Here is a 27,557-nt window from a genome sequence, read left to right as displayed (position 1 = left end):
CAGAATAATAGTAGAGAGAATTATTTATTTCAGCTTTTATTTCTTTCATCACATTCCCAGTGGGTCAGAAGTTTACATACACTCAATTAGTATTTGGTAACATTGCCTTTAAATTGTTTAACTTGGGTCAAACGTTTCTGGTAGCCTTCCACAATCTTCCCACAATAAGTTGGGTGAATTTTGGCCCATTCCTCCTGACAGAGCTGGTGTAACTGAGTCAGGATTGTAGGCCTCCTTGCTCGCACACGCTTTTCAGTTCTGCCCACACATTTTCTATGGGATTGAGGTCAGGGCTTTGTGATGGCCACTCCAATACCTTGACTTTGTTGTCCTTAAGCCATTTTGCCACAACTGTGGAACTATGCTTGGGGTCATTGTCCATTTGGAAGACCCATTTGCGACCAAGCTTTAACCTCCTGACTGATGTCTTGAGATGTTGCTTCAATATATATTTGTGAAGTGCACCAGTCCCTCCTGCAGCAAAGCACCCCCACAACATGATGCTGCCACCCCCGTGCTTCACGGCTGGGATGGTGTTCTTCGGTTTGCAAGCATCCCCTTTTCCATCGAAACATAACGATGGTCATTATGGCCAAACAGTTCTATTTCTGTTTCATCAGACCAGATGACATCTCTCCAAAAAGTACAATCTTTGTCCCCACGTGCAGTTGCAAACCATAGTCTGACTTTTTTATGGCTGTTTTGGAGCAGTGGCTTCTTCCTTGCTGAGCGGCCTTTCAGGTTACGTTGATATTGGGGGGGTCATTTTACTGTGGACATAGATAATTTTGTACCTGTTTCCTCCAGCATCTTCACAAGGTCCTTTGCTGTTGTTCTGGGATTTATTTGCACTTTTCGCACCAAAGTACGTTCATCTCATCTCTTCCTGAGCAGTATGACGGCTGCGTGGTCCCATGGTGTTCATACTTGCGTACTATTGTTTGTACAGATGAACATGAACCAGACTTGTGAAGGTCCACCATTTTTTTTCTGAGGTCTTTGCTGATTTCTTTTGATTTTCCCATGATGTCAAGCAAAGAGGCACCGAGTTTGAAGGTAGGCCTTGAAATACATCCACAGGTACACCTCCAATTGACTCAAATTATGTAAATTAGCCTATCAGAAGCTTCTAAAGCCATGATATTATTTTCTGGAATTTTCCAAGCTGTTTAAAGGCACAGTCAACTTAGTGTATGTAAACTTCTGACCCACTGGAATTGTGATACAGTGAATTATAAGTGAAATAATCTGTAAACAATTGTTGGAAAAACTACTTGTGTCATGCACAAAGTAGATGTCCTAACCGACTCGTCAAAACTATAGTTTGTTAACAAACAATTTGTGGAGTGGTTGAAAAACAAGTTTTGATGACTCCAACCTAAGTGTATGTAAACTTCTGACTTCAACTTCACTGCTGTAAAGATATGCTATGCGGTTTGTAAGGATAACGTAGCCAACATATCGTTAGATTGCTCAACATTTTCTTAACATTTGTCATAATTAGTTAAAGCAGTTCATTTGTATCCACTCTCTCGTCGGACATTGGCTGCATATTTTCCACCATTTTTTTCAAATCTGAAAATAGTTGAAGCCTCGTCCATTTCCTAAAGAATTGCATTATGGGCCCTAAAAGCACATAAATAGTGTCCTCTGCCTGTATACTTTGTATTTTGGCGACTGTAGTACGACATCCGGGAACTTTTGGCATACTAACTATATCCATACTATGACAAATAAGCATAATATATAGTATGGTTAGTATGAGTATTCGAACACAGCTCAAGTCTCTGGGCAGCCATTTTGTTTCTGTTTAAAAACTAGGTTGCCCCTTTAAAAAAGCCACGCAATCAATCAACCAATCTGCAGTTCAAACAATAACAAAGCTGTAATTCCACCACTGTTTTGGTAATAAGATGATGGATGGGTCTGGAGAAATGTAACTAATTTCAAATTCATAGACAGACCTATGGATGCAAGGACTGACCATCCATGATATCAACATTATAGTTTAAACCATGTTGAGGCTTAACAGTGTTGATTTACATTGTTTCTGAACATTGGAGTAAAAAAGCTTATTTGGGGTTCTGATGGGGTACAACAGTTGAACTAAGCTCATGAGGCATGTGTTATATTCTTCAAGAGTCAATGGCTTTATATAAATTATTTTAAAGTCCAAATATGGATGTAGCAATTGCATATTTCCCCTTTCACACCTCAGTTTAACAAGTGTAGAGTTTGTGCCTCTGTTTTTAAGACAGTACTTACTTGTGTTAATCAGGGCATGTTCATCGTTAGAACCATTGGATGCCTTATGATGCCCTTGGGAAACCGGGCCCAGATATCCAGTTTCCCCCTCTTCTTCCTTCTTCGATGTGACAGTCATCTCCCCCTCCCCCTCTTTCACTCCAAAAACTGCATCCTCCTCCTCCTTCACTCTGAACGTGTCTTCCTCTTCTTTTACTGTAACACCCTCCTCCTTCACTCTCAACACGTCTTCCTCTTCTTTCACTGAAACGTTTTTGTCTTCTTTTTTCACTGTAGCAGCCTCACCCTCTACTTGTTTTTGTATTGTAACAGCCTCCTCTTCCTCCTCCTCTTTGACGAGAGCTTCTTTCTCCGTCCAGCAGACCTCTTCTTCTTTAGCAGGAGGAGAGTAGCTTAGTGAGCTCATGGTCGGAATGTTAGCTAGCTAGGCTAATGCTAACTTAACCAGCCCGCTAGCTGACTAATAACAACAACACCGTAAATATGAAATTAAATCTGATAACTAACTAGACGACAGAAGTGGGTTTAAAACACAGTGGCTAATATACACTAAAGCATCTAAAGAGCTTTATTGTTCGGCTATTTTGTCTATCAAGCTACCGAGGTGACTGAATAACGGTTGTTGCTGTTGAAAGAAGCGTTCCGTCCACTAGATTATACGTCACACCAACAGCATTACCATAAATTCCCACACCGCCATCTGCTGACTGGAGTGGGTAACGCAGTTTAGTAAAATCTATATTTTATTTTCAGACAAGTTAAAGTGTAGGAAGCATGAGTTTTTACTCACCAGCGTAACAACACAGTGTGGTTAAAGACTTAGTAAGCTAGTTGTAGTCACGATATGGTTACCTATAAGTACAAACAGTTATGTTTTTGCATTATTACAAATGTATTAACTTATTTCGGGAAATCTTCTAAACTACCCACAATGCACTATTTCCCAACGTCATAAGTATTATCAACTCTATGCTACCGAGTTTGTATGCCAGTGTAACGGTGTAATGAAGTTACATTTAAAAAAACTATTTAACCTTTATTTAACCAGGCAAGCCAGCTAAGGACAAATTCTTATTTACAATGACGGCCAAACCCCTGCCAAACCCTAACCCAGACGATGCTGGGCCACTGTGCGTTGCCCTATGGGACTCCCAAACCCGGCCTGTTATGAAACAGCCTAGTTTTGAACCAGGGTCTGTGGTGATGCACTGACATTCAGTACCTTAGATCGCTGCTCGTGTGTTTACATTACAGTCAGTGATAAAGGATGTGATTCTGGGTAACCCACAGCAGATTTTTGGAGAAATTGGAAATTGAGTGGTCCTGGGATAGAAATGTATAAAGTTGACATTACATCATAAAATCCACCTTTTACATCATAAATTAGCTATTTTGATTTAGTAACTACTGTTGTTGGTTTGACGTCAAAATAAGCCTCTCTTTATATGTTATTTGCCGAATCTCCGTTTTCCATGTGGGTTTTATGCTAAAGTTCCTTCTTTCAAGTTGGTAGCAAACTGGAAAATGCATCTTCTTTAGGAGTGCTATTTATATCCTGTCGACTACTGATCATTCATCCACACTGCATCTTCTTTAGGAGTGCTATTTATATCCTGATCATTCATCCACACTGCATCTTCTTTAGGAGTGCTATTTATATCCTGATCATTCATCCACACTGCATCTTCTTTAGGAGCGCTATTTATATCCTGTCGACTACTGATCATTCATCCACACTGCATCTTCTTTAGGAGTGCTATTTATATCCGGATCATTCATCCACACTGCATCTTCTTTAGGAGTGCTATTTATATCCTGATAATTCATCCACACTGCATCTTCTTTAGGAGTGCTATTTATATCCTGATCATTCATCCACACTGCATCTTCTTTAGGAGTGCTATTTATATCCTGATCATTCATCCACACTGCATCTTCTTTAGGAGTGTTATTTATATCCTGATCATTCATCCACACTGCATCTTCTTTAGGAGTGTTATTTATAACCTGTCGACTACTGATCATTCATCCACACTGTGTGTCTCATCATTGCAGGTAATTTGTGACATGTATAAAGTATGTGTTTTATAAACTCATGAACACCAGCCAGTTTATCAGCCCGGTTCTGTTAGTTTAGGTGGATTATACTTCACCACCAGAGGGGGACATTGAGTAACATTTCAGGTTAATTTGATATATTTTGGGACTAAAATGGATGACAGTTTATTCTGATGTTGTGAATATGAGATTACACATGGAAACAATGTATTTATTTTATTATAGTCAATTAGGAATTGTTACATCCACTATATGATCACAATGACTTTGACAGACATCTTGATTGTTTTTTGTTAGTATATTATCGGGCAGATTTATGGAGAATTGCTGTGGGAGTGCTGTTTATATCCCATCACTACTGATCATTCATCCATACTGTGTGTGTCCCATCATTGCAGCTTTGGAAATAAATGAACTATCCATCCATTGCTCCTTCCTGTGTTGACTCACTGACTTGAGGGACTGGACCAGGAAGGTCACACTAGCTCGATATCTAGCTCAAGCTTGCCAAAGTTAACCACACCTTTCCATGTACTGTGCGGTTGTTTTATCTTGAGAGAACCCGTTAGCACGGTAGGCTCTGGTGCCTTCTTGCTGTGGGCTCAAAATTACAGAGGAACTCAACCTGCTTGCTCCTTTTTGTTTTGTCAACTTTTCATTAGGGGGGTTACGTTTGATACCGGAGCTACGAGGTCTGCGTCCAAATCACTAAGCAGTAAACTTCAAAGCAGTGTACCGATGCCTGTATCACTTTGTCAGCAGCACGTCATCAATGACGTCTGAAGCTTAATTTCATCAAACAACCACCTGATTGGTTTGGTATTGGGCTTGTTCGACACTGCAGGTGACTGCCGACTGACTGATCTACAAATCACCTTACATCATAAATAAACTACTCATTATTATTTAGAAATCAGTCAGCATCTACCTATAATGCAGCATGGATTTGATGCTCTCGAACACGGCCAGTGGATTAGTAGATGACAGAGAGGCTACGCTGCACACGCGCTACGGTGTGTTGGACGTCATCTATAATTATTTCGCTGTTCTAAATTCTGTGTTGCTCAAAGCCGTGAGTAATGAACCTATTTTTGACACAATAGGCTGGAAAGCGTCAATGCTTCAGGAAGCTTTGTTTCCCCATCACTACTTTTCAGCATGTTCTCTGTGAAGTAGGCTACGGGAATTTTGTAACTTTTTCAACCTTAGTTTACTGCTACCGCGCTGACTGACATCTGGAATCTATCTATTTTGGATGTTGGGGATTTTCCCTACCATCATTCTGTATGTCTCTGCTCTTTTGATCTGCAGTCATGTTTTAGTTGGGTTTTGTTAGTTGGGTTCTAAATGGTCTAGTTGGGCTCCAGCTCGCTGACCATAGCCGTGCTGATTGGCTACGCTGGTTAGGCTAATAGCTAGTTGGCTAAATAGCTAATGTTAGCTTGCTGGCTAAGATAACTGCATATAGCTAACATTCTTTGATATTTGGTTAGATGGCGTTGTGTATTTCCAAAACTGTGGTTTACTTTAATTACTCAAGTCATGAGTTCAAACGATTGGTTTAATATGAAGTTATACATTTTAAGTTTTTTCTGTTGTAGTTTACATCATAGGGAATAGGCTGGTCCTCCATATTACATCACACCTGACTTTGTCATTCTTCTGAATTCTGATTGGTTTTATGTAATAACTCCACAAATAGAACATTGAGTTGTAACTTTGCATTGGGACTTTAAAAATATTCTATTTGATATTTTATAAACAACACAAAAACTACACACACAAATGACAACATCACACCTGCCCAGACCCACTAGAACACACCTCCATCCCCATTAACTACATCACACCTGTCCAGACCCACTAGAACACACCTCCATCCCCATTAACTACATCACACCTGTCCAGACCCACTAGAACACACCTCCATCTCCATTAACTACATCACACCTGTCCACTAGAACACACCTCCATCTCCATTAACTACATCACACCTGTCCAGACCCTCTAGAACACACCTCCATCTCCATTAACTACATCACACCTGTCCAGACCCACTAGAACACACCTCCATCTCCATTAACTACATCACACCTGTCCAGACCCACTAGAACACACCTCCATCTCCATTAACTACATTACACCTGTCCAGACCCACTAGAACACACCTCCATCTCCATTAACTACATCACACCTGCCCAGACCCACTAGAACACACCCCCATCTCCAGCTCCTGCATCCTCCCACATGGCCTCAAACTGAACCATTTTATTTCTCTCTGTCGCCCAGCACTTTACATTTTTAGATAATAAAGCATTTGACCTTTCTATTGCATTAGCAATGGAGGATTGGTTGATTTCCAGTATACTTCTACACATGTACTGCACTGGAATTATCCCTCTACACATGTACTGCACTGGAATTATCCCTCTAGACATGTACTGTACTGGAATTATCCCTCTAGATGTACTGCACTGGAATTATCCCTCTAGACGTACTGCACTGGAATTATCCCTCTACACATGTACTGTACTGGAATTATCCCTCTACACATGTACTGTACTGGAATTATCCCTCTACACATGTACTGTACTGGAATTATCCCTCTACACATGTATTGCACTGGCTCAGTGATTTGTGTGATTGGTTACATTTCAGTCACATGTGCATAAGGGAGAAGTGGTGTCTGATGTCTGCAGGTCAATGCAGCTGAGAAATATGATCCTTGTAATTATTCTTTGTGCATATCAGCAGTGGTAATGATTGTGAAATATGATCCTTGTAATTATTCTCTGTGAATATCAGCAGTGGGAATGATTGTGAAATATGATCCTTGTAATTATTCTCTGTGAATATCAGCAGTGGTAATGATTGTGAAATAGTTAGTTCATTTCATGAGAGCAACATGATAATTAATCATTTCTGAACAACCATTTTTTATTTAATGTCTATTAATATCTGATCAATTTTATTTCACTTGGTGATGTTTCATTATAGAGAACATGACATGACAATACATGACATCTACAGTGGTGATGTTTCATTATAGAGAACATAACATGACAATACATGACATCTACAGTGGTGATGTTTCATTATAGAGAACATAACATGACATCTAAGTAGCTGAATATGATTAACAGTTTGAAGGACTGTTTGAAGGACTGTTCTGGTTAAACAGTGAGAGACTAGTTGATTATGGACTAACAGTCTAACAGTCTGAAGGACACAACTCATTTTATTCTGGTTAAACAGAGAGAGACTAGTTGATTTAGGGGGGGGGGATTTTTTGACAATTTAGGAAATAATATTTCATGTTTTACTCGTACCTCAGCCAGCATTGTGAATGCTTAGGAAATAATATGTCATGTTTTACTCGCACCTCAGCTAGCATTGTGAATGCTTAGGAAATAATATGTCATGTTTTACTCGTACCTCAGCCAGCATTGTGAATGGTTAGGAAATAATATGTCTTGTTTTACTCGTACCTCAGCCAGCATTGTGAAGGGTGTCTGATGCAGTGACATACTAGACCATGGCAGTAAATCTAATACTTAGGTGTTTTTGTCATGCATGAAAGGTCTGTGGTTGTTCAGTGGTTATAAGTTACTGACCTTGGAATACATTTCTGGCCATACTGGCAGGGTCTGAATCAAACCCCATGTCCACCTGGTACACTGGCAGGGTCTGAATCAAACCCAATGTCCACCTGGTACACTGGCAGGGTCTGAATCAAACCCAATGTCCACCTGGTACACACTGGGCTAAACTTTGCTGTCTCTTTCCATGAAACATGGACACCAAATTAAAGTGCTTGGGAACCTAACAACTCTTCAGGCAAGGTTACTCATGTGGTTAACCAAACCACCTAAATTAGACGTCACCTCTTTGGACCTCATCTCAGTGAGTTTAGGTTGGGGAAACCATGGAGGAGATGGCTTTGGACCTCATCTCAGTGAGTTTAGGTTGGGGAAACCACGGAGGAGATGGCTTTGGACCTCATCTCAGTGAGTTTAGGTTGGGGAAACCACGGAGGAGAGGGCTTTGGACCTCATCTCAGTGAGTTTAGGTTGGGGAAACCATGGAGGAGATGGCTTTGGACCTCATCTCAGTGAGTTTAGGTTGGGGAAACCATGGAGGAGAGGGCTTTGGACCTCATCTCAGTGAGTTTAGGTTGGGGAAACCATGGAGGAGAGGGCTTTGGACCAAGTTCATGACATTGAGGAGGAGAGAGCAGCTGTAACACAGTACCTGGTCTAGTTCATGGCATTGAGGAGGAGAGAGCAGCTGTAACACAGTACCAGTGGTGTAAAGTACTTAAGTAAAAGTACTTTCAAGTACTCCTGAAGTAGTTGTTTTGGGGTATCTGTACTTTATTTTACAATTCTATTTTTTACAACTTTTACTTTTACTTCACTACATTCCTAAAATAAAAGAATGTACTTTTTATTCCATACATTTTCCTTGACACCCAAAAGTACTCGTTACATTTTGAATGCTTAACTTGACAGGAAAATGGTCCAATTCAGCACTTATCAAGAGAACATCCCTGGTCATCCCTACCTACTACATCCCTATATACCTACCTAGCCTCATTATGAGTCTAATCTGATCTCCTTCAACATGGTGATCCTCATTATGAGTCTAATCTGGTCTCCTTCAACATGGTGAGCCTCATTATGAGTCTAATCTGGTCTCCTTCAACATGGTGAGCCTCATTATGAGTCTAATCTGGTCTCCTTCAACATGGTCATCCTCATTATGAGTCTAATCTGGTCTCCTTCAACATGGTGAGCCTCATTAATTGTCTGATGAAAAAGAAAACCCCCACACTGATCATTATCAATCAGCCTTTTGTTTTCTTTCGAGTTATTAACTAATGATCAACACACACAAGTTCTCAGATGTGTGAGTGCTTTACCTATTTCTAACAGTATCATTTCAAATGGAGAAAACATCTCAGCAAAATGGAAACAATGTGGGAGGATTAGCAAATCCTGTTTCAGTATCAAAATGACAAACCACATGTACAAGTGCATTGGACACGCCTATGAGGTCAAATCTAATCCCATCATGTCTGCATTGGACACGTCTATGGGCCGGCAGGTAGCCTAGTGGTTAGAGAATTGGGCCAGAAACCAAAAGGTTGGTGGATCGAATCCCGAGCTGACAAGGTAAAAATCTGTCGTTCTGCCCCTGAACAAGGCAGTTAACCTGTTTAGGATAGGGGGCAGTATTTTCACGGCCGGATAAAAAACGTACCCGATTTAATCTGGTTATTACTCCTGCCCAGAAACTAGAATATGCATATAATTGTTTGATTTGGATAGAAAACACCCTCAAGTTTCTAAAACTGTTTGAATTGTGTCTGTGAGTATAACAGAACTCATATGGCAGGCCAAAACCTGAGAAGATTGCATATAGGAAGTGCCCTCTCTGACCATTTCTTGGCCTTCTATAGCCTCTTTATGGAAAATAGAGGATCTCTGCTGTAACGTGACATTTTCTAAGACTCCCATAGGCTCTCAGAAGGCGCCAGAACGTTGAATGATGACTCTGCAGTCCCTGGCTGAAAAACAGTAGCGCATTTGGATAGTGGTCAATCTGAGAACAATGAAACGGGCGCGCACGTGAAGAGTCCATTTTACATTTTCAGTCTTTGAACGAAAACAACGTCGCCCGGTCGGAATATTATCGCTATTTTACGAGAAAAATCGCATAAAAATTGATTTTAAACAGCGTAAGACATGCTTCGAAGTACGGTAATGGAATATTTTGAATTTATTTGTCACGATACGCGCTGGCGCGTCACCCTTCGGATAGTGTCTTGAACGCAAGAACAAACGCAGCTATTTGGATATAACTCTGGATTATTTGGAACCAAACCAACATTTGTTGTTGAAGTAGAAGTCCTGGGAGTGCATTCTGACGAAGAACACCAAAGGTAATCCAATTTTTCTTATAGTAAATCTGAGTTTGGTGAGTGCCAAACTTGGTGGGTGTCAAAATAGCTAGCCATGATGGCCGGGCTATCTACTCAGAATATTGCAAAATGTGCTTTCACCGAAAAGCTATTTTAAAATCGGACATAGCGATTGCATAAAGGAGTTCTGTATCTATAATTCTTAAAATAATTGTTATGTTTTTTGTGAACGTTTATCGTGAGTAATTTAGTAAATTCACCGGAGGTTTCGGTGGGTATGCTAGTTCTGAACGTCACATGCTAATGTAAAAAGCTGGTTTTTGATATAAATATGAACTAGATTGAACAAAACATGCATATATTGTATAACATAATGTCCTAGGAGTGTCATCTGATGAAGATCATCAAAGGTTAGTGCTGCATTTAGCTGTGGTTTTGGTTTTTGTGACATATGCTAGCTTGAAAAATGGGTGTCTGATTATTTCTGGTTGGGTACTCTGCTGACATAATCTAATGTTTTGCTTTCGCTGTAAAGCCTTTTTGAAATCGGACAGTGTGGTTAGATAAAGGAGAGTCTTGTCTTTAAAATGGTGTAAAATAGTCATATGTTTGAAAAATTGAAGTTTTGGGATTTTTGAGGAGTTTGTAATTCGCGCCACGCCCTATCATTGGATATTGGAGCGGTGTTCTGCTAGCGGAAAATCTAGATGTAAGAGGTTTAACCCACTGTTCCATGGTAGGCCATCATTGTAAATAAGTATTTGTTCTAAAACTGTCTTGCCTAGTGAAATAAAGCTTAAAATAATTTAATGTAGCAGAATTAAATACCCACAACATTCATTCTGTGTATTGTGCAATATCAGACTTAATTAGAGTAACAACCTAATAAAACAGACAAACAGGGAATGTTCAATGACCCAAAAAGACACTATAGTTGATTGTGTGAATCCCCACTTTATTTCCTATCATAAAGAACAGCTGTGGAAATGGGCCGTGGATTTAGAAGTCCATCTGACTCCACAACAAGACATGACTTAATAGACAATAGTGTCTAATCCAAATAATCAGCACAATGTCAGCTGTTAGTGCAGGGCTGGAACAGAAACCTGCACACCCAGTAGCTAGATCTCTAGCAGCAAGGTTGGCCATGCATTTTCTAGGTCTCTGCATCGTTGCTTTAACAGTATTGGTGTAGTCATACAACTTATTCTAACAGTAAACCAACAGCATATTCAGAGCATTTAGAAAGTATTCAAAACCCTTGACTTTTTCCACATTTTGTTACGTTAAAGCCTTATTCTAAAATGTATTAAATAATATTGTTTTCCAAATCAATCTACAAACAATACCCCATAATGACGTTTATGGTTGTACATTGTGACATCACTAAAATAATCCTACTACAATGTTTAAACATTCTACATTGTGACATAATTTCATTGATATCATGAAACAACTCCATCATGTATTTTCTGATGTTTATTTAGAGATCTTTTATCATAGAATCTCGTCCCACATCGATTACAGCTATAAGATTTCTCTCCTGTGTGTGTTCTTCGGTGTATAGTCAGATGGCTAGATGTAGCAAAACTCTTCCCACATTGATCACAGCTATAAGGTTTCAATCCTGTGTGTGTTCTCTGGTGTGATACCAGGTTGCTTGACCGGGTACAACTCTTCCCACATTGCTTACAGCTATAAGGTTTCTCTCCTGTGTGTGTTCTCTGGTGTAAAATCAAATGGCTAGAAGTAACAAAACTCTTCCCACATTGAGTACAGCTATAAGGCTTCTCTCCTGTGTGTGTTCTCTGGTGTATAGTCAGATGGCTAGATGTAGTAAAACTTTTCCCACATTGATCACAGCTATAAGGTTTCTCTCCTGTGTGTGTTCTCTGGTGTGATACCAGGCTGCTTGACTGAGTAAAACTCTTCCCACATTGATCACAGCTATAAGGTTTCTCTCCTGTGTGTGTTCTCTGGTGTGATACCAGGTTGCTTGCCTGAGTAAAACTCATCCAACATTGATCACAGCTATAAGGTTTCTCTCCTGTGTGTTTTCTCTGGTGTGATACCAGGCTGCTTGACCGAGTAAAACTCTTCTCACATTGATTACAGCTATAATGTTTCTCTCCTGTGTGTGCTCTCAGATGTACTATCAGGCAGCTTGAGCTAGTAAAACTCTTCCCACATTGAATACAGCTATATGGTTTCTCTCCTGTGTGTGCTCTCAGATGTACTATCAGGCCGTTTGAGCGAGTAAAACTCTTCCCACATTGATCACAGCTATAAGGTTTCTCTCCCGTGTGAATTCTCATGTGTACTTTTAGTGAATTTGATCTTAAGTAACTCTTCCCACAATCAAAACAGTGGTGAGATTTCTCTCCTGTGTGTACTCGCTGGTGTATTTTAAGTTCTGATGAAGATTTGCAACCTTTCCCACAGTCAGAGCAGCGGTGAGATTTCTTCACTGTGGGTCTCCGCTGGTGTGTCTTGAGGTCCTCTGATGTGGAGAGACTCTTCTCTGCCTCGTCAGCATCCTGATGTTGTAGAGACTCCCCAGAGGATCCACAGTAGTCAAGTCTCTCTCCTAAAGTAAGACAGATGGTTAAAGGGCCACAACAGCAGAAACCCACTGTAAAAGGTGATGCCAACATGATAGATGATGTTGTACAACAATTGATGTCTGTAATGAATGTTACAATTATCTTAAGACAGTCAAGTGAGCAACAAGTCATATTTTGTCTTGTTTTCACATTAGAAGTAACATCGATGATTGTAGGCTAGAAATAAGTTAATAAAGTTGTTGAAATCCTAAGCAGTGTGCCAGACGACTTTTGGTCTCCAATATAGGCCCCTTTCTGTGTTAGCTAAAATTGGCGCATGAGGGCGATGCACACGCAATTTGGTTGCAGAAACTCCTCCATGCTAATGAGGAAACCGATAGTTAAGGATGTAGTATATCTGCCTGGAGCAAAAATGCTTTGCTCCATTACCAGGTTGCTTATGAGTACATTTCACATTTCAGTTGCGGAAACTACTAGTTATACCAATACCATAGACCTACTGTAGGACCCATAACTTCACCTAACAATAACATAGACCTACTATAGGACCCATAACTTCACCTAACAATAACATAGACCTACTGTAGGACCCATAACTTCACCTAACAATAACATAGACCTACTGTAGGACCCATAACATCACCTAACAATAACATAGACCTACTATAGGACCCATAACTTCACCTAACAATAACAGACCTAGGACTATAAATCATTTAATATTTCAGGTGAAATATGGAAACTAAAATGTCTTTGTCATGACATTTCATAACCAGATAATTCTGTGAATAATCCCACTAGGCTACTCTGTAATGTGTTGTCATTCTAAATGTCCTGAATAAAGGAAAATAGCTCTGTGTGTTGTACAATAGACTATCCATCAAGGAACAGTTCTCTACACATTATGAGCTAAGGATCTCTGTGTCCAAACAGACTAACGAGACCCTACTGTAAATCAACCAGACAATAACATTATAAACATCAATTTGTTAGGGATGTTGGATCCAACATGGAGCACGGCATAACTATCTTTACCAGAGTAATGAATGAAGAAGCACTTTGGTTGTTGATGTTTGTCATTTGACTGTCATTCAGAAAATGATTTCCTGGATCGGCTGATGATAGTTGAACATGTGACTAACTAAACAGCTACAGTATTATGTGTAATTATTGAAGAACCGCGTTTATGACAGTACCGATTTGAGTGTTGTCAATAAAGTTAAGGTGACTCGGTTAGATCCATTGGATTTAGCAAACTCTGAAATGATTTAGGATTTCTGTGCCCATAAACTGTTTTCCCAACGTAACATAAGGAGACACTAAATGTTACGTAGTTCAAGTGCATTTCAGAGATCTGAATACAAAAACTGTCCCACAGCAAGATCGAGTGTTTAAGTTGAAGTTCATCATATGACAAGCTTAACGTTATGACTATAACTACTGTTCCCTGAAGGAGAGAAACTAGGTACAACATACTATTAAATCGGCACATCGCTGGAAGCCCCGCCTTCCACAGGTGATGAGAGTGAGGCTCAATTTATTCCTTAAATTAGAACAAGTGTTGTACCTCGTTTCCCTCCTTCAGGGAACAGTAATTATAGTCAAAGTTACTCCCTTTCAGTCGGTCAACTTCGGTACAACATACTATGGGGAAATATAATCATTCCCCATGCCAACCCAAACGGATACTAAATGAAACGGCCCATGGCAGACCACCCAGACCTGACCCCGCAAGATACGTCAGTTTTGACAATTTATTCATTGTGTTTTGTTTGAAACACTCCTGTCAATGTTGAGTAAGGACACCCACCTGATTACACATATAGAAGTAGGACTAGTCTACCTGGACTAAGCACAAATATAGGCCTATAAATGTGCCTATTTGGAGATGTCTGATAGTATTTCTGATTGTCTTAACCTGTCTGGGCTAGGGGGCAGTATTTTCACATCCGGATGAAAAACGTACCCAATTAGAACAGGTTACTACTCTGGCCCAGAAACTAGAATATGCATATTATTAGTAGATTTGGATAGAAAACACTCTGAAGTTTCTAAAACTGTTTGAATGGTGTCTGTAAGTATAACAGAACTCATATGGCAGGCAAAAACCTGAGAAAAATACAAGCAGGAAATTAAAATCTGGTGCCTGTAGGTTTTTCAAGTCATTGCCAATCGAACACACAGTGACTAAGTATTCATTTTGCACTTCCTAGGGCTTCCGTTAGATGTCAACAGTCTTTAGAAAGTTGTTTGAGGCATCTATGATGAACAGAGACCGAATGAGAAGGCTGGGAAGTTGGTGTCCCAGGGAATGACATCACTTCATTGGCACGCGTTCACGAGAGAGGAAGCTGTTCCAAAACGTTTTTCAAGACACAGGAATGGTCCGGTTGAAATATTACTGAATCTTCACGTTCTAAAGGCCCTAAAGATTGATGCTATACAACGTTTGACATGTTTGAACGAACGTAAATAGATTTTTTGGGGGACTTTTCGTCGTAACATTTTCCTCGAGCGTCCTACATTTTGAGTAGCTTACTGAACACGCAAACAACATGGAGTTATTTGGACATAAATTATGAACTTTATCGAACAAAACAACATTTGTTGTGGACCGGGGATTCCTGGAAGTGCCTTCTGATGAAGATTATTAAAGGTAAGTAAATATTTCTAATGCTATTTATGCACTTAGATGACGGCTATCTGTATTGCGTAGTGTATTTTTCTGAGCACAGTACTCAGATTATTGCAAAGTGTGCTTTCCCAGTAAAGTTATTTTGAAATCTGTCAATGCGGTTGCATTCAGATGTTAATCTATAATTGTTTGAATAACAGTCTAATATATTATCAACGTTTATGACGAGTATTTTTGTAAATTGTAGTACTGATTCACCGGAAGTTTTGGGGGAAATACATTTTCTGAACGTCACGCGCCAATGTAAAATGCTGTTTTTGGATATAAATATGAACTTGATAGAACAAAAAATGCATGTATTGTCTAACATAATGTCCTAGGAGTGTCATCTGATGAAGATTGTCAAAGGTTAGTGCATAATTTTTGCTGGTTTTTTCTCCTCAAACAGCAAGTAAACAAAGTCTTTATTAAAATAAATTGCAAATGACAATAGTTCCTCAAAGTATTTTCGTAAAATATTTTCAGCTCTCGCCTTTTCCATAACCACTCGGCACGAAAGGGAAAAATGTAATGCGCTGATCCAGTGGAAATGTCATAAAATACCCGATCACTTCTTATCCCTTTCACAAATAGCCGACAGCTGTGTATGTCCCGAACTCACTGGCGCAGGAAACTGATGGCCCAGAATATTTTATACAATGTTGCATGCTTGCTATCACAAGTTTTAGAGGACCCAGTTGATCGTTGATACAATGTTTCAAGTTCGTTGTAGACAGGTCATGCTTAGCTAATGTGATTTATTTTTAACCTAACTAGGGTAGGGGGCAGCATTCGGAATTTTGGATGAAAAGCGTGCCCAAAGTAAACTGCCTGCTACTCAGGCCCAGATGCTAGGATATGCATATAATTGGTAGATGTGGATAGAAAACACTCTAAAGTTTCCAAAACTGTTAAAATAATGTCTGAGTATAACAGAACTGATATGGCAGGTGAAAACCTGAGGAAAATCCATCCAAGAAGTGCCTTTATTTTGAAATGCCTGTTTTTCCATTGAAAGCCTATGCACCATACAAAGACTTATGACGCAGTTCACGATCCCTATGGCTTCCACTACATGTGGCCAGTCTTTAGGCATTGTTTCAGGCTTTTACTCTGAAAAATGAGGGAGGAACACCACTTTCAATGAGAGGACAGTGGAAATTTCCAGACATGAGTCCAGCGCGTGACCAGGAGCGCGCCTTTCTTGTTTCTCCTTTTCTATTGACGAAGATATTGTCCGGTTGAAATATGATCGATTATTTATGACAAAAACAACCTGAGGATTGATTATAAACATCGTTTGACATGTTTCTACGAACTTTTATGGTACTTTTTTGATTTTTCGTCTGCATGCTGTGACCGCGCTTTGTTCCAATGGATTACTGAACAAAAGAGGTTTTTGGATATAAAGAGGGACATTATCGAACAAAACAAACATTTATTGGGTAACTGGGAGACTTGTGAGTGTTACCATATGAAGATCAAAGGTAAGTGATTCATTTTAGCGCTATTTCTGACTTTTGTTACTCGTCTACTTGGCTGGTTACTATTTGTAATGATTTGTCTGCTGGGCGCTGTTCTCAGATAATCGCATGGTTTGCTTTTACCGTAAAGTCTTTTTGAAATCTGACACCGTGGTTGGATTAACAAGAAGTTCATCTTTAAACCGATGTATAACACTTGTATGTTTCATGAATTTTTATAATGAGTATTTCTGTTTTTGAATTTGGCGCTCAACAATTTCACTTGGTGTTGGCCAGGTGGGACGGTAGTGTCCCACACCCCCTAGAGAGGTTAAATCAGGATATTTTCTACCTGCAGGCTGCAATGTTTTTATTGTTGGCTTTATGTAGGCTATTTTTTTTACATAGTTGGCAATGGCAATAATAGTTACTTTTAGATTTGTATAATTTAATGTAGATTTAGAATGTAGATTAATCACAGACAAAGAATTTGAGATACTATTGTAAATTAAATGAAACTGTTCCACGAAAATGTGCATATGAAAATCATAACTGGCACGCAGATTGGTGGAAATGGTAAGATAAATTTGCACTCCAAATGGAAAAGGCCGCCGACCGCTGGTGTAGCCTATTACCAAACACTTCAGGAGCATAACAGAGGAATTTACGAAGTCCAGCAGCAGCGGGAGGAGAAGCGTCGGGAAGAGGTTTTCTGGATGACCGGCTCCCTCAAGTCATTTTTGTGTCTTAATTATTTAATCAAACAGCGTGCTTAAAGAATCAGACAAGTTCAGTACATATAGTTGATTTAATTAAAACACATGGGGTGTGATTATATATGAAAAAATACACGTTATAAAATTTCAACCATTCGCTTGGTAGAAAGAAAAGACGACTCTTGGTTGACCAAGATTTTGTTTTAGTCGGGGACAGCCCTAGAACATACAGTGCATTCAGAAAGTTCAGACCGCTTCCCTTTTTCCACATTATGTTAAGTTACTTACTCTAAAATGGATTTAAAAAAAATAATCCTCATGAAAAAGTGAAATGTTTGAGACTCAATGAATTCAATTGATTGGACATGATTTTTAAAGGCACACAGCTATCTACAGTTAACAGTGCATGTCAGAGCAAAAACCAAGCTTTGAGGTCGAAGGAATTGTCCGTAGAGCTCAGAGACAGGATTGTGTCGAGGCACAGATCTGGGGAAGGGTACCAAAAAATGTCTGCAGCATTGAAGGTCCCCAAGAACACAGTGGCCTCCATCATTCTTAAATGGAAGAAGTTTAGAACAACTAAGAGCTCCAGAGTTCCTCTGTGGAGACGGGAGAAACTTCCAGAAGGACAACCATCTCTGCAGCACTCCACCAGTCAGTCCTTTATGGTAGAGTGGCCAGACGGAAGCCACTCCTCAGTATAAAGTATATGACAGCCTGCTTGGAGTTTGACAAAAAGGCACCCAAAGGACTCAGATCATGAGAAACAAGATTCTCTGGTCTGATGAAACCAAGATTGAACGCCTTGGCCTGAATGCCAACCGTCACGTCTGTAGGAAACCTGGCACCATTCAAAAGGTGAAGCATGGTGGTGGCATGATGCTGTGGTGATGTTTTTCAGCAGCAGGGACTGGGAGACTAGTCAGGATCGAAGGAAAGACGAATGGAGCAAAGTGCAGAGAGGTCCTTGATGAAAACCTGCTCCAGAGCGCTCAGGACCTCAGACTAGGACGAAGGTTCAACTTCCAACAGGACAACGACCCTAAGCACACAGCCAAGACAGCGTAGGAGTGGCTTCAGGACAAGTCTCTGAATAACCTTGAGTTGCCCAACCAGAGCCCGGACTTGGAACTCGATCAAACATATCTGAAAATAGGGGGCTTCCGGTGACGCAACTTACGAAATGGCTGCCTAGTTTTTCATACTGCACATCGGCTCGATATTCTCTCCCCCCCCCAAGTATTTACTCTGAGCATTGTGATAACTTAAGCAAAATGGATAAAAGGGTAAAATAGGAAAAGGTCGCCGAGCTACAACAGCCCGTAACAAGACAGCAGAAGATATAATCGTCGATGAACCCGAGATGGCTAATGCTAGAGCAAATAAGATAGCAGCAGCAAAAGAACCCTCATTTCGTGAGGTCATAAAGGAGGAAGTGCGCGAGGCGCTCACAGGCTTACGACAGGAACTTCGAGAAGATGTAAGAAAATAACTAAATGAGTTCAAGAAAGACATTAACCAGAAACTCAAAGAAAACAAATTAGAACTTCAAAGCATATCTACAAGAATGGGGGGATGCAGAACAGCGCAGTGGGGGAAACGGACACATGAAACTCCGCAGTCAAGGAAATACTTGAACAATCACTGAAAAACCAACACGCACTACAGGCAAAAGTGACAGAACTTGAAGGTTTCTCACGTCGAAACAACATTAGACTTTATAACGTAGTAGAGGGCGCAGAAAAAGACTATGCCCAAATTCGTGGAGGGTCTATTCAAAGACATACTTGAAGACAACACTGACCTGGGAATTGAGAGAGCACACCGAGCTCTGGCCTCAAAACCCCCCAGCGGCGCCCCACCAAGATCAATAGTAGTACGGTTCCTAAAATTCTCACTCAAAGAGAAAGTCTTACATGCAACCTGGAAAAAGCCTGTTAACTTCCAAGGCCAACGAGTGTTCTTTGATCATGACTACACGGGAGAGATACTGAAAAGGAAAGAATACACCCCCATTAAGAAAGCACTTAAAGAGAAGGGTATACGCTTCCAAACTCCATTCCCGGCAAAAATGCGGGTATTTCTGGAAAATGGCCCGGTTACATACGAGCATGCAGACGAGGCGGCTGTGGATCTGAAGTCGAGGGGCATCCCAGGGGAGTATACCGCCAGGAGAAAGGTGACATCACTGGCGGAAATACTCGAGCAGGCTCTCCCATGGATCGTTATCGACAAGCAGAGCCATGGAGAAAGAGGGAAACCACTGCGGTGAGAGGACGTTCACATCCGAGAGAGACTCAGGCATTTCCAACGGGAAGATGGAAGACACTGAATCGGATTTAATAGAATTAATAGTTACCGCGAACTGTTAAGATTGACATTGCAATAGGTAAAATATCTCCCCTATTTTCCACCAATGCTGAACAAGGGCGAGTAGCCAAAAGTGTTCTTTATAAACACACTAAGTAGCGGCACGTTACGGTTGACATATATATATATTAACTAAAGATTAATGACACATTGACAATGGGGTGACAGAAGGACATTTCAAGGGGAGGATTCATGATATGCACGTATGACCGATATAGTTTTCACTTGTAATTAACCAATGTAAGCGACGAAATAGGCGCCCTTATTATTTTAGTTTCCAACAGGTCTTGTTTGTGACTACGTCACGCATTTTCATATCTGAGCGAGGGGCCCCTCCTGCGGACAGGCTCATCCCCTCAAACCCCAGAGGCAAGAGACAGTCCTCTGACATGGGAGTCCAAATACCAGAGTATTTTCCCAGTTTGGTTTACTTTATTATCGTTCTTGATTTTTCGTTCATTTTTAGGCTCAAGATAAGCAGGCAGATATGGTGCACACTTTTTATTTTATTTATATCGATGCATCATCGGGGATTTAAGGTCATAAGTCTCAATGTAAACGGACTGGGCAGTGCCATCAAGAGAAGTAAGGTAATAGCAAAGATGAAACGGGAGAGAGTTGACATACTATTCTGGCAGGAAACTCACTTATCCACACCTGAACACGAGAAACTCAAGAAAATGGGATATAGGAATACTTTTTTTTCTTCTTACAAAATGGGTAGAAGGGGAGTTGCAATCTTGATCCCAAATTCAGATAAACAAAAAATTGTCAGAAATAAAAGACAAGGAGGGTAGATTTATACTTGTTAAATGTAAACTGGATAACAAGGAAGTTATATTATTTAATGTATACGCACCCCCAGGGAGTGACATGGTCTTCTACGGGATGGTGTTTGATTTAATTGCCACAGAAACCTCTGGCACTCATATCTGTGGAGGGGATTTTAACATGACTTTAAACTCAAAATTGGACAGCACAAATCAAAATAGTCTAGTTGCTAAAAAGATCAATAGGATATTGCAGGATCTAGGACTGCTCGATGTATGGCGTGACACCCACAAGACCGATAAGGAATATACTTTTTACTCAGCCTGCCACACTGAACACTCCAGGTTAGACTATTTTTTTCATGTACAGTGCAGATAGACACAGGCTTAAGGATTGTAGGATCGGGCAGAGCGACTTATCAGATCATAATGGAGTTTACCTTACTCTACACCTTGATAGCAAACCAAGAAATACTCTATGGAGACTTAATACAAGCATGCTGAATGATCCAGCATTCAAGGAATCAATAAAGACAGAATTGAACATCTATCTGGAGAATAACGATAACGGGGAGGTATCTTCTGCTACATTGTGGGATGCAGCGGTTATTAGAGGAAAGATCATAGCCACATCATCGCTCAAGAAAAAGATTAAAGCACAGAAACTGCTGAAATGACAGGAAACACTAAGAAACTTAGAACGATCTCATAGTCAATACAAAGATCCTCTTCTATTACGAGAGATTCAAAAGGTAAAACAGGAAGTTGACCAGATTTATAGAGAAGAAGTAGAGAAAAAAGCTCAGGTTCCTGAAACAACGATATTATGAAGCAGGCTCAAAGGCAACCAAATTACTAGCATGGAGACTCAGGAAACAACAAGCACAGAATACCATTTTCAAAATAAAAGACCCCAAAACAAAGATCACATGCAAATTGGATGAAATACAGAATGCATTTGAATCATATTACACAAATCTGTACAAACAACCAGAGAAGGCAGATGCACAGACAATAGAGCATTTTTTTAACTCACTTGATCTCCCCTCAATTGGGACAGAGCAAAATGATAGACTAACTTTAGAAATATCCACCGACGAAATTAATAAAGCAATATCTCAACTAAAAGTAAACAAGTCTCCAGGCACTGATGGCTTCCCTTCAGAATGGTTCAAGACCTTCAGAGAACAACTAACACCTCTACTTAAGGCCTGTTTTAACTGGACTCTGCGGGAGGGGGGGGGTCTCCCACCGTCATGGAGAGAGGCCATCATATCTGTAATCCCAAAAGAGGGTAAAGATAAGAAGGAATGCAGTTCATATAGACCTATCGCAATTCTTAACACGGATTATAAACTATATGCATCAATAATAGCCAAAAGAATGAAGAACATAATCCCAGAATTGCTTGACGGAGATCAAACTGGTTTCATACAAAATAGGCAGACACAGGACAATATAAGGAGAACACTACATGTCATGGACTACATTACTCAGAATAAGACAAGTGCAATATTAAATCAGTCTAGATGCAGAAAAAGCATTTGATTCAGTGGGATGGGATTACCTATTCCAAGTTATGGAAAGATTTGGTTTCAACAAAGAAGTGATTCAGTGCATCAAAACACCGTATTCATGTCCGACCGCTAGAATAAAGATAAATGGACATTTGTCACGAACGATAAAATTAGAGCGAGGGGCAAGACAAGGCTGTAATCTTTCACCCACACTCTTCTCCTTTTACCTCGAACCATTAGCACAGGCAATAAGACAGGACCCAACCTTAGAGGGAATAACAATAAGGGGCAGTGAACATAAGATATGCATGTATGCTGATGACGTTCTGTTATTCCTTAAAGACCCAGGCTCAAGTGGACCTAGATTGATGGATGTTTTACAAACATTTGGAACATATTCAGGGTATGTGCTTAACGTACACAAGACCCAAGCCCTAGTATATAATTACACCCCACAGGAAGAGCTGAAGAGTAGGTATAACTTCCACTGGACCTCTTCATCCATTAAATATCTTGGAGTATATCTACCAAAAGACACACCCAAACTTTATTGAATTACGATCACAACAACAAGAAAATATGTGATGACCTAGACAGGTGGAATTCACTTCCCTTAGATCTTAGTAGTAGAATTGAAACAATCAAAATGAACATCCTGCCGAGGTTACTGTATTTGTTCCAATCACTGCCCATAGAAATCCCACCTAAACAGTTTAAGGAATGGGATAAACGGATATCAAGGTTTATCTGGAACAGTAGGAGACCAATAATTAGATATACAACATTACAATTACCAAACAACTGTGGGGGTATGGCCTTACCAAACCTAAAAGATGTATGTGTCAGACCAATTGAGAGCTCTGGTGTGTTGGTGCAATTCAGAATCCAAATGGAAAGACATTGAGACTACTGTGACAGAGACACCCATACAGTCAGTTTTGGGAAACAAGGACATGGTAATAGAAATATACAGTAGACAAAATCAGTGGATTAATTTATCTCTGAAGACATGGTTTAGTGTAGTTAAGCAAAATAAATTAGACAGAGAGATCAAACTGCTAAGTTGGCCCACATATGACCCCAGCTTCATCCCTGCAACTCTGGACAGATTTAAACAATGGACGCAGAAAGGCATCACATCATTCAGTACAATTATAAGGAATGGGGACCTAGATAACTTCCAGGACCTGAGTAAAAAACATGGCTTGGATAAACAAGATTTTTACAGATACCTACAAGTTTGACACTATTTCTTAAGGGAGATAAAAGTGACTGACCCTCGATCACCTCCAAAATTAATCCAAGTATTAACTAACGCATACAACTTGGAGTAACAAAAAAACTCAAATCTCTACTTGGGTATTTAATCGTCAAAGAAACATCCTACAAACTATATTAAAAAGAAATGGGAGGAGGAACTTAACATTGAAATAACTGATGAAACATGGTTGAACATAGACTCAACAAAGCTCCACCAACTCAAGGTCATGGAGAGAATTCAGTTGGAAAAATGTTGTACGTTTCTTCATAACACCTAAACTGAAATCAAAACAGACTGGCTCCCTACATCCTTGTTGGAGAGAATGCGGCCTATCGAGGGTGGATCACTCTCACATCTTTTGGACTTGCCCCGCAATCGAAACCTACTGGGGAGAAATAAGATCTAACATTGGAAAAATAATGGGATTTGACATAGAACAAACATTCATTTCTTTGTACTTGGGTGAAATACCTGACAACTTACACAATAGAGAAAAGTACCTCTTGAAGGTCCTACTGGCAGCCAGTAAAAAGGCTGTCACTGGGAAATGGCTACAAAAAGACCCTCCCACAGTGACACAATGGATAGACATTGTAAAAGAAATACACCACATGGAGCGTATGACCTTTGCTTTAAGAACACAAGAGGAGAGAGGTCAGGAATACTGGGAGAAATGGGGTTCGTACTTGGAAAAGGTCTAATTCAAAGATGTCAATGTAACTAATATGATGAAGGTATGACGTGCACTGTAACTGCCAGATCTTTTTTGTTCTTTTATTTGACTTTTTTGTACTTTCTTTGTGTTCCTACAATAAAAACAAAGTATAAAAAATAAACATCTCTGAAAATAGCCATGCAGTGACGCTCCCCATCCAACCTGACAGAGCTTGAAAGGATCTGCAGAGACGAAATGGCAGAAACTCCCCAAACGCAGGTGTGCCAAGCTTGTTACGTCATACCCAAGAAGACTCAAGGCGGTAATCGTTACGAAAAGCGCTTCAACAAAGTACTGAGTAAAGGGTCTGAATACTTATGAATAATTAGCAACATTTTCTAAAATCATGTTTTTGTTTTCTCATTATGGGGTATTGTGTATATTGAGGAAAAACAACAATTTAATCAATTTTAGAATAAGACTTTAACGTAACAAAATGTGGAAAAAGTCAACGGGTCTGAATAATTTCTGAATGCACTGTATACAGCAACAGCTCCCCCAACAGCATTCCTGTCTTTTCTGTAGATGTTATATCCCTGTATTGCTACTGCTGTATCAACGGAATTATCTCAGTGAGTTTCAGACATGACCTGTACAGTGCATTCCAAATTCAATAGGCAGGCTAGTAAACAAAAACTTTTAAACTTTTCCAGTAAATGCCAAAATGTATAACGCCCGTCCAAGAGACAGTCGAACAATAGCGTTCAAGTTGTCATGCGGTTCCAAAGCTAATTGCCACGAAATCCCTTTTAAAAAGTCAGGGTATGAGTCAAGAAAACTTGGCACAGCGGGCTCTGGCAACGGCTGACGTAGTACCCCATTTGCCGTAATAAAACGAAATATCGTCACAGTAATGTTTTTGTGGAGCAGCTCACTGGTCGCTCAGACCCATGCTAAGTCCCCTCACTCCGGGGATACCCCTCGCCAGATGCTCGGGGGTTTGCTTCCTCATCTGAAGAGGACAGAAGCCCCGCTTCTCTCTCCAACCCCATGAATATAAAATAAGAAAGGGGTTGCCCTAACACCGGGGGAACACAAGTAAGCTTCAATCACCAGAAGTTATGCATGCTAAACAACGTTAGTCAATGTTGGGCTCCAGAGTGGCGCAGCGGTCTAAGGCACTGCATCTCAGTGCTTGAGGCGTCACTACAGACCCTGGTTGAATTCCAGGCTGGATCCCAACCGGCCGTGATTGGGAGTCCAATAGGGCGTCGCACAATTGGCCCAGCATTGTCTGGGTTTGGCTGGGGAAGGCCGTCATTGTAAATAAGAATTTGTTCTTAACTGACTTGCCTAGTTAAAAAAAGGTTAAATAATATAAAGTTTTATAATAAACCGTTTTTTACAAATCCTTCAAGGGACCAACTTTGAGAAGGGTTTAAAACAAAGGTTTCAAACCAATTCATTAATGTTATTGAAATCTAGGGTGTTTCGCCTTTAATGTAATGGAGTAAAAAAAATTGCCTAAAAATTATTCAATAACTTCACAGCTCTAACAATTTGACCCCCACAGGAAATCTACACTGGCAATTCTAGAATATACTATATAGCCTAGAAACCTGGTTAAACTATCATTTTGACCTTATGGATGGCCAGTCCTTGTATTCATAGTGTAGTGAATTCAGGGGGTTGCCCTAAGCTTTACTCAAACCTGGGCCCAGCGACTGTCAAGCCAACACCTTATAACTGTTATGCCAAGATGTCTGAACTTCTTGACGAGGTCGCTAGGTTTTGGGTTAAGGTTGCTACAATAGCTTTCTATATGAATTTAAGAGTGGTTACATTTCTCCAGCCCCCCCCCCATCTCTCAGCTGTTTACCAAACCAAGTCGCAGGGCTGACATTTTGTTTCTGTTTAAACCCTAGGTTGTCCCTTTAAAAAAGCCACATCAATCAATCAACCAATCTGCAGTTTAAACAACAACAAAGCTGTCATTCCACCACTGTTTTGCTAATAAGATGATGATGGGTCTGGAGAAATGTAACTACTCTCAAATTCATAGACGGACCTACGGATGCAATGATATCAACATTATAGTTTTAACCACGTTGAGGCTGTTGGTTTACATTGTTTCTAAACATTGGAGTAAAAAAAAAACAAGCTTATTTGGGGTTCTGATGGGGTACAACAGTTGAACTAAGTCCACGAGGCATGTGTTATATTCTTCAAGAATCAATGGCTATAAATAAATAATTTAAAAGTCCAAATGTGGATGTAGCAATTGCAGATTTCCCCTTTAACATCACACATCAGTTCAACAACTGCAGAGTTTGTGCCTCTGTTTTTAAGACAGTACTTACTAGTGTTAATCAGGGCCCGTTTTCCCAAAACCATCTTACGGCTAACTTCATCGTTAGAACCCTTAAGATGCGTTTGGGAAACCGGGTCCAGATATCCAGTTTCCTCTTCTTCTTCCTCGTTCTCCTTCTTCGATGTGACAGTCATCTCCCTTTCCTCCTCTTTCACTCCAAAAACTGCATCCTCCTCTTTCTCTTCCTTCTCTTCTTTATCTGTAACATCCTCCTCCTCTTTCACTCTGAACGCGTCTTCCTCTGCTTTCACTGTAACGTCTTTCTCTTCTTCTTTCACGGTAACAGTCTCACCCTCTACTTGTTTTTGTATTGTAACAGCCTCCTCTTCCTCCTCCTCTTTCACGAGAGCTTCTTTCTCCGTCCAGCAGATCTCTTCTTTAGCAGGAGGAGAGTAGCTTAGTGAGCTCATGTTCGGGGATGTTAGCTAGCTAGGCTAATGCTAATGCTAACTTAACCAGCCCGCTAGTTGACTAATAACAACAACACCGTAAATATGAAATTAAATCGGATAACTAACTAGACGACAGGAGTGTGTATAAAACACATTGGCTAATATACACGAAAGCGTCTACAGAGCTTGATTGGTTCGGCTATTTTGGCTAGCAAGCTACGGAGGTGGCTGACTCACTGTTGCCGCTGTTGAAAGAAGCGTTCCGTCCACTAGATAATACGTCACACTAGCAGCATCGTCTTAGTCGCACATCGCCATCTGTTGACTGGAGTGGGTAACGCAGTTGAGTAAAATCTATATTTAATTTTCAGACAAAAAGTTAAAGGGCAGGAAGCATGAGTTTTTACTCACCAGTGTAACAACACAGTGTGGTTAAAGACTTGGTAACTTAGTTGTATGCACGATCTGGTTACCAATATGTACAAACAGTTATGTTTTTGCGTTATTACATATTTCCAGGGGCGGAAATCCCGGGGGGGACACGACCCCCCCATCCTG

At 40.2% G+C, this 27,557-nt stretch overlaps 1 protein-coding gene across 1 annotated transcript; it reads right to left on the bottom strand.

Annotated features, from left to right (window-relative positions):
• Positions 1-11,180: 11,180 nt before the first annotated feature.
• Positions 11,181-27,256, bottom strand: LOC106592144 (zinc finger protein 501-like). The gene is made up of 2 exons (XM_045711534.1): positions 26,597-27,256; positions 11,181-12,833 (listed from the first exon to the last, which is right to left on the bottom strand). Exons 1-2 carry the CDS (start codon positions 27,015-27,017, stop codon positions 11,692-11,694), a joined length of 1,563 nt encoding a protein of 520 aa, XP_045567490.1. The 5' UTR covers positions 27,018-27,256; the 3' UTR covers positions 11,181-11,691.
• Positions 27,257-27,557: the final 301 nt, after the last annotated feature.

This window comes from Salmo salar, chromosome ssa02 (genome assembly GCF_905237065.1).
Source record: "Salmo salar chromosome ssa02, Ssal_v3.1, whole genome shotgun sequence".
NCBI classification, from domain to species: Eukaryota; Metazoa; Chordata; class Actinopteri; order Salmoniformes; family Salmonidae; genus Salmo; species Salmo salar.
Note: the sequence above shows the minus strand (reverse complement) of the source record. Positions and strands in the feature narration are given on the sequence as shown.

Coding starts and splice junctions, on each gene's coding strand:
- LOC106592144 (XM_045711534.1), bottom strand. CDS start 27,017: ATGAGCTCACTAAGCTACTCTCCTCCTGCTAAAGAAGAGATCTGCTGG. Junction 12,834..26,596: donor ACGGGCCCTGATTAACACTA/GTAAGTACTGTC, acceptor GTCTTACTTTAG/GAGAGAGACTTGACTACTGT.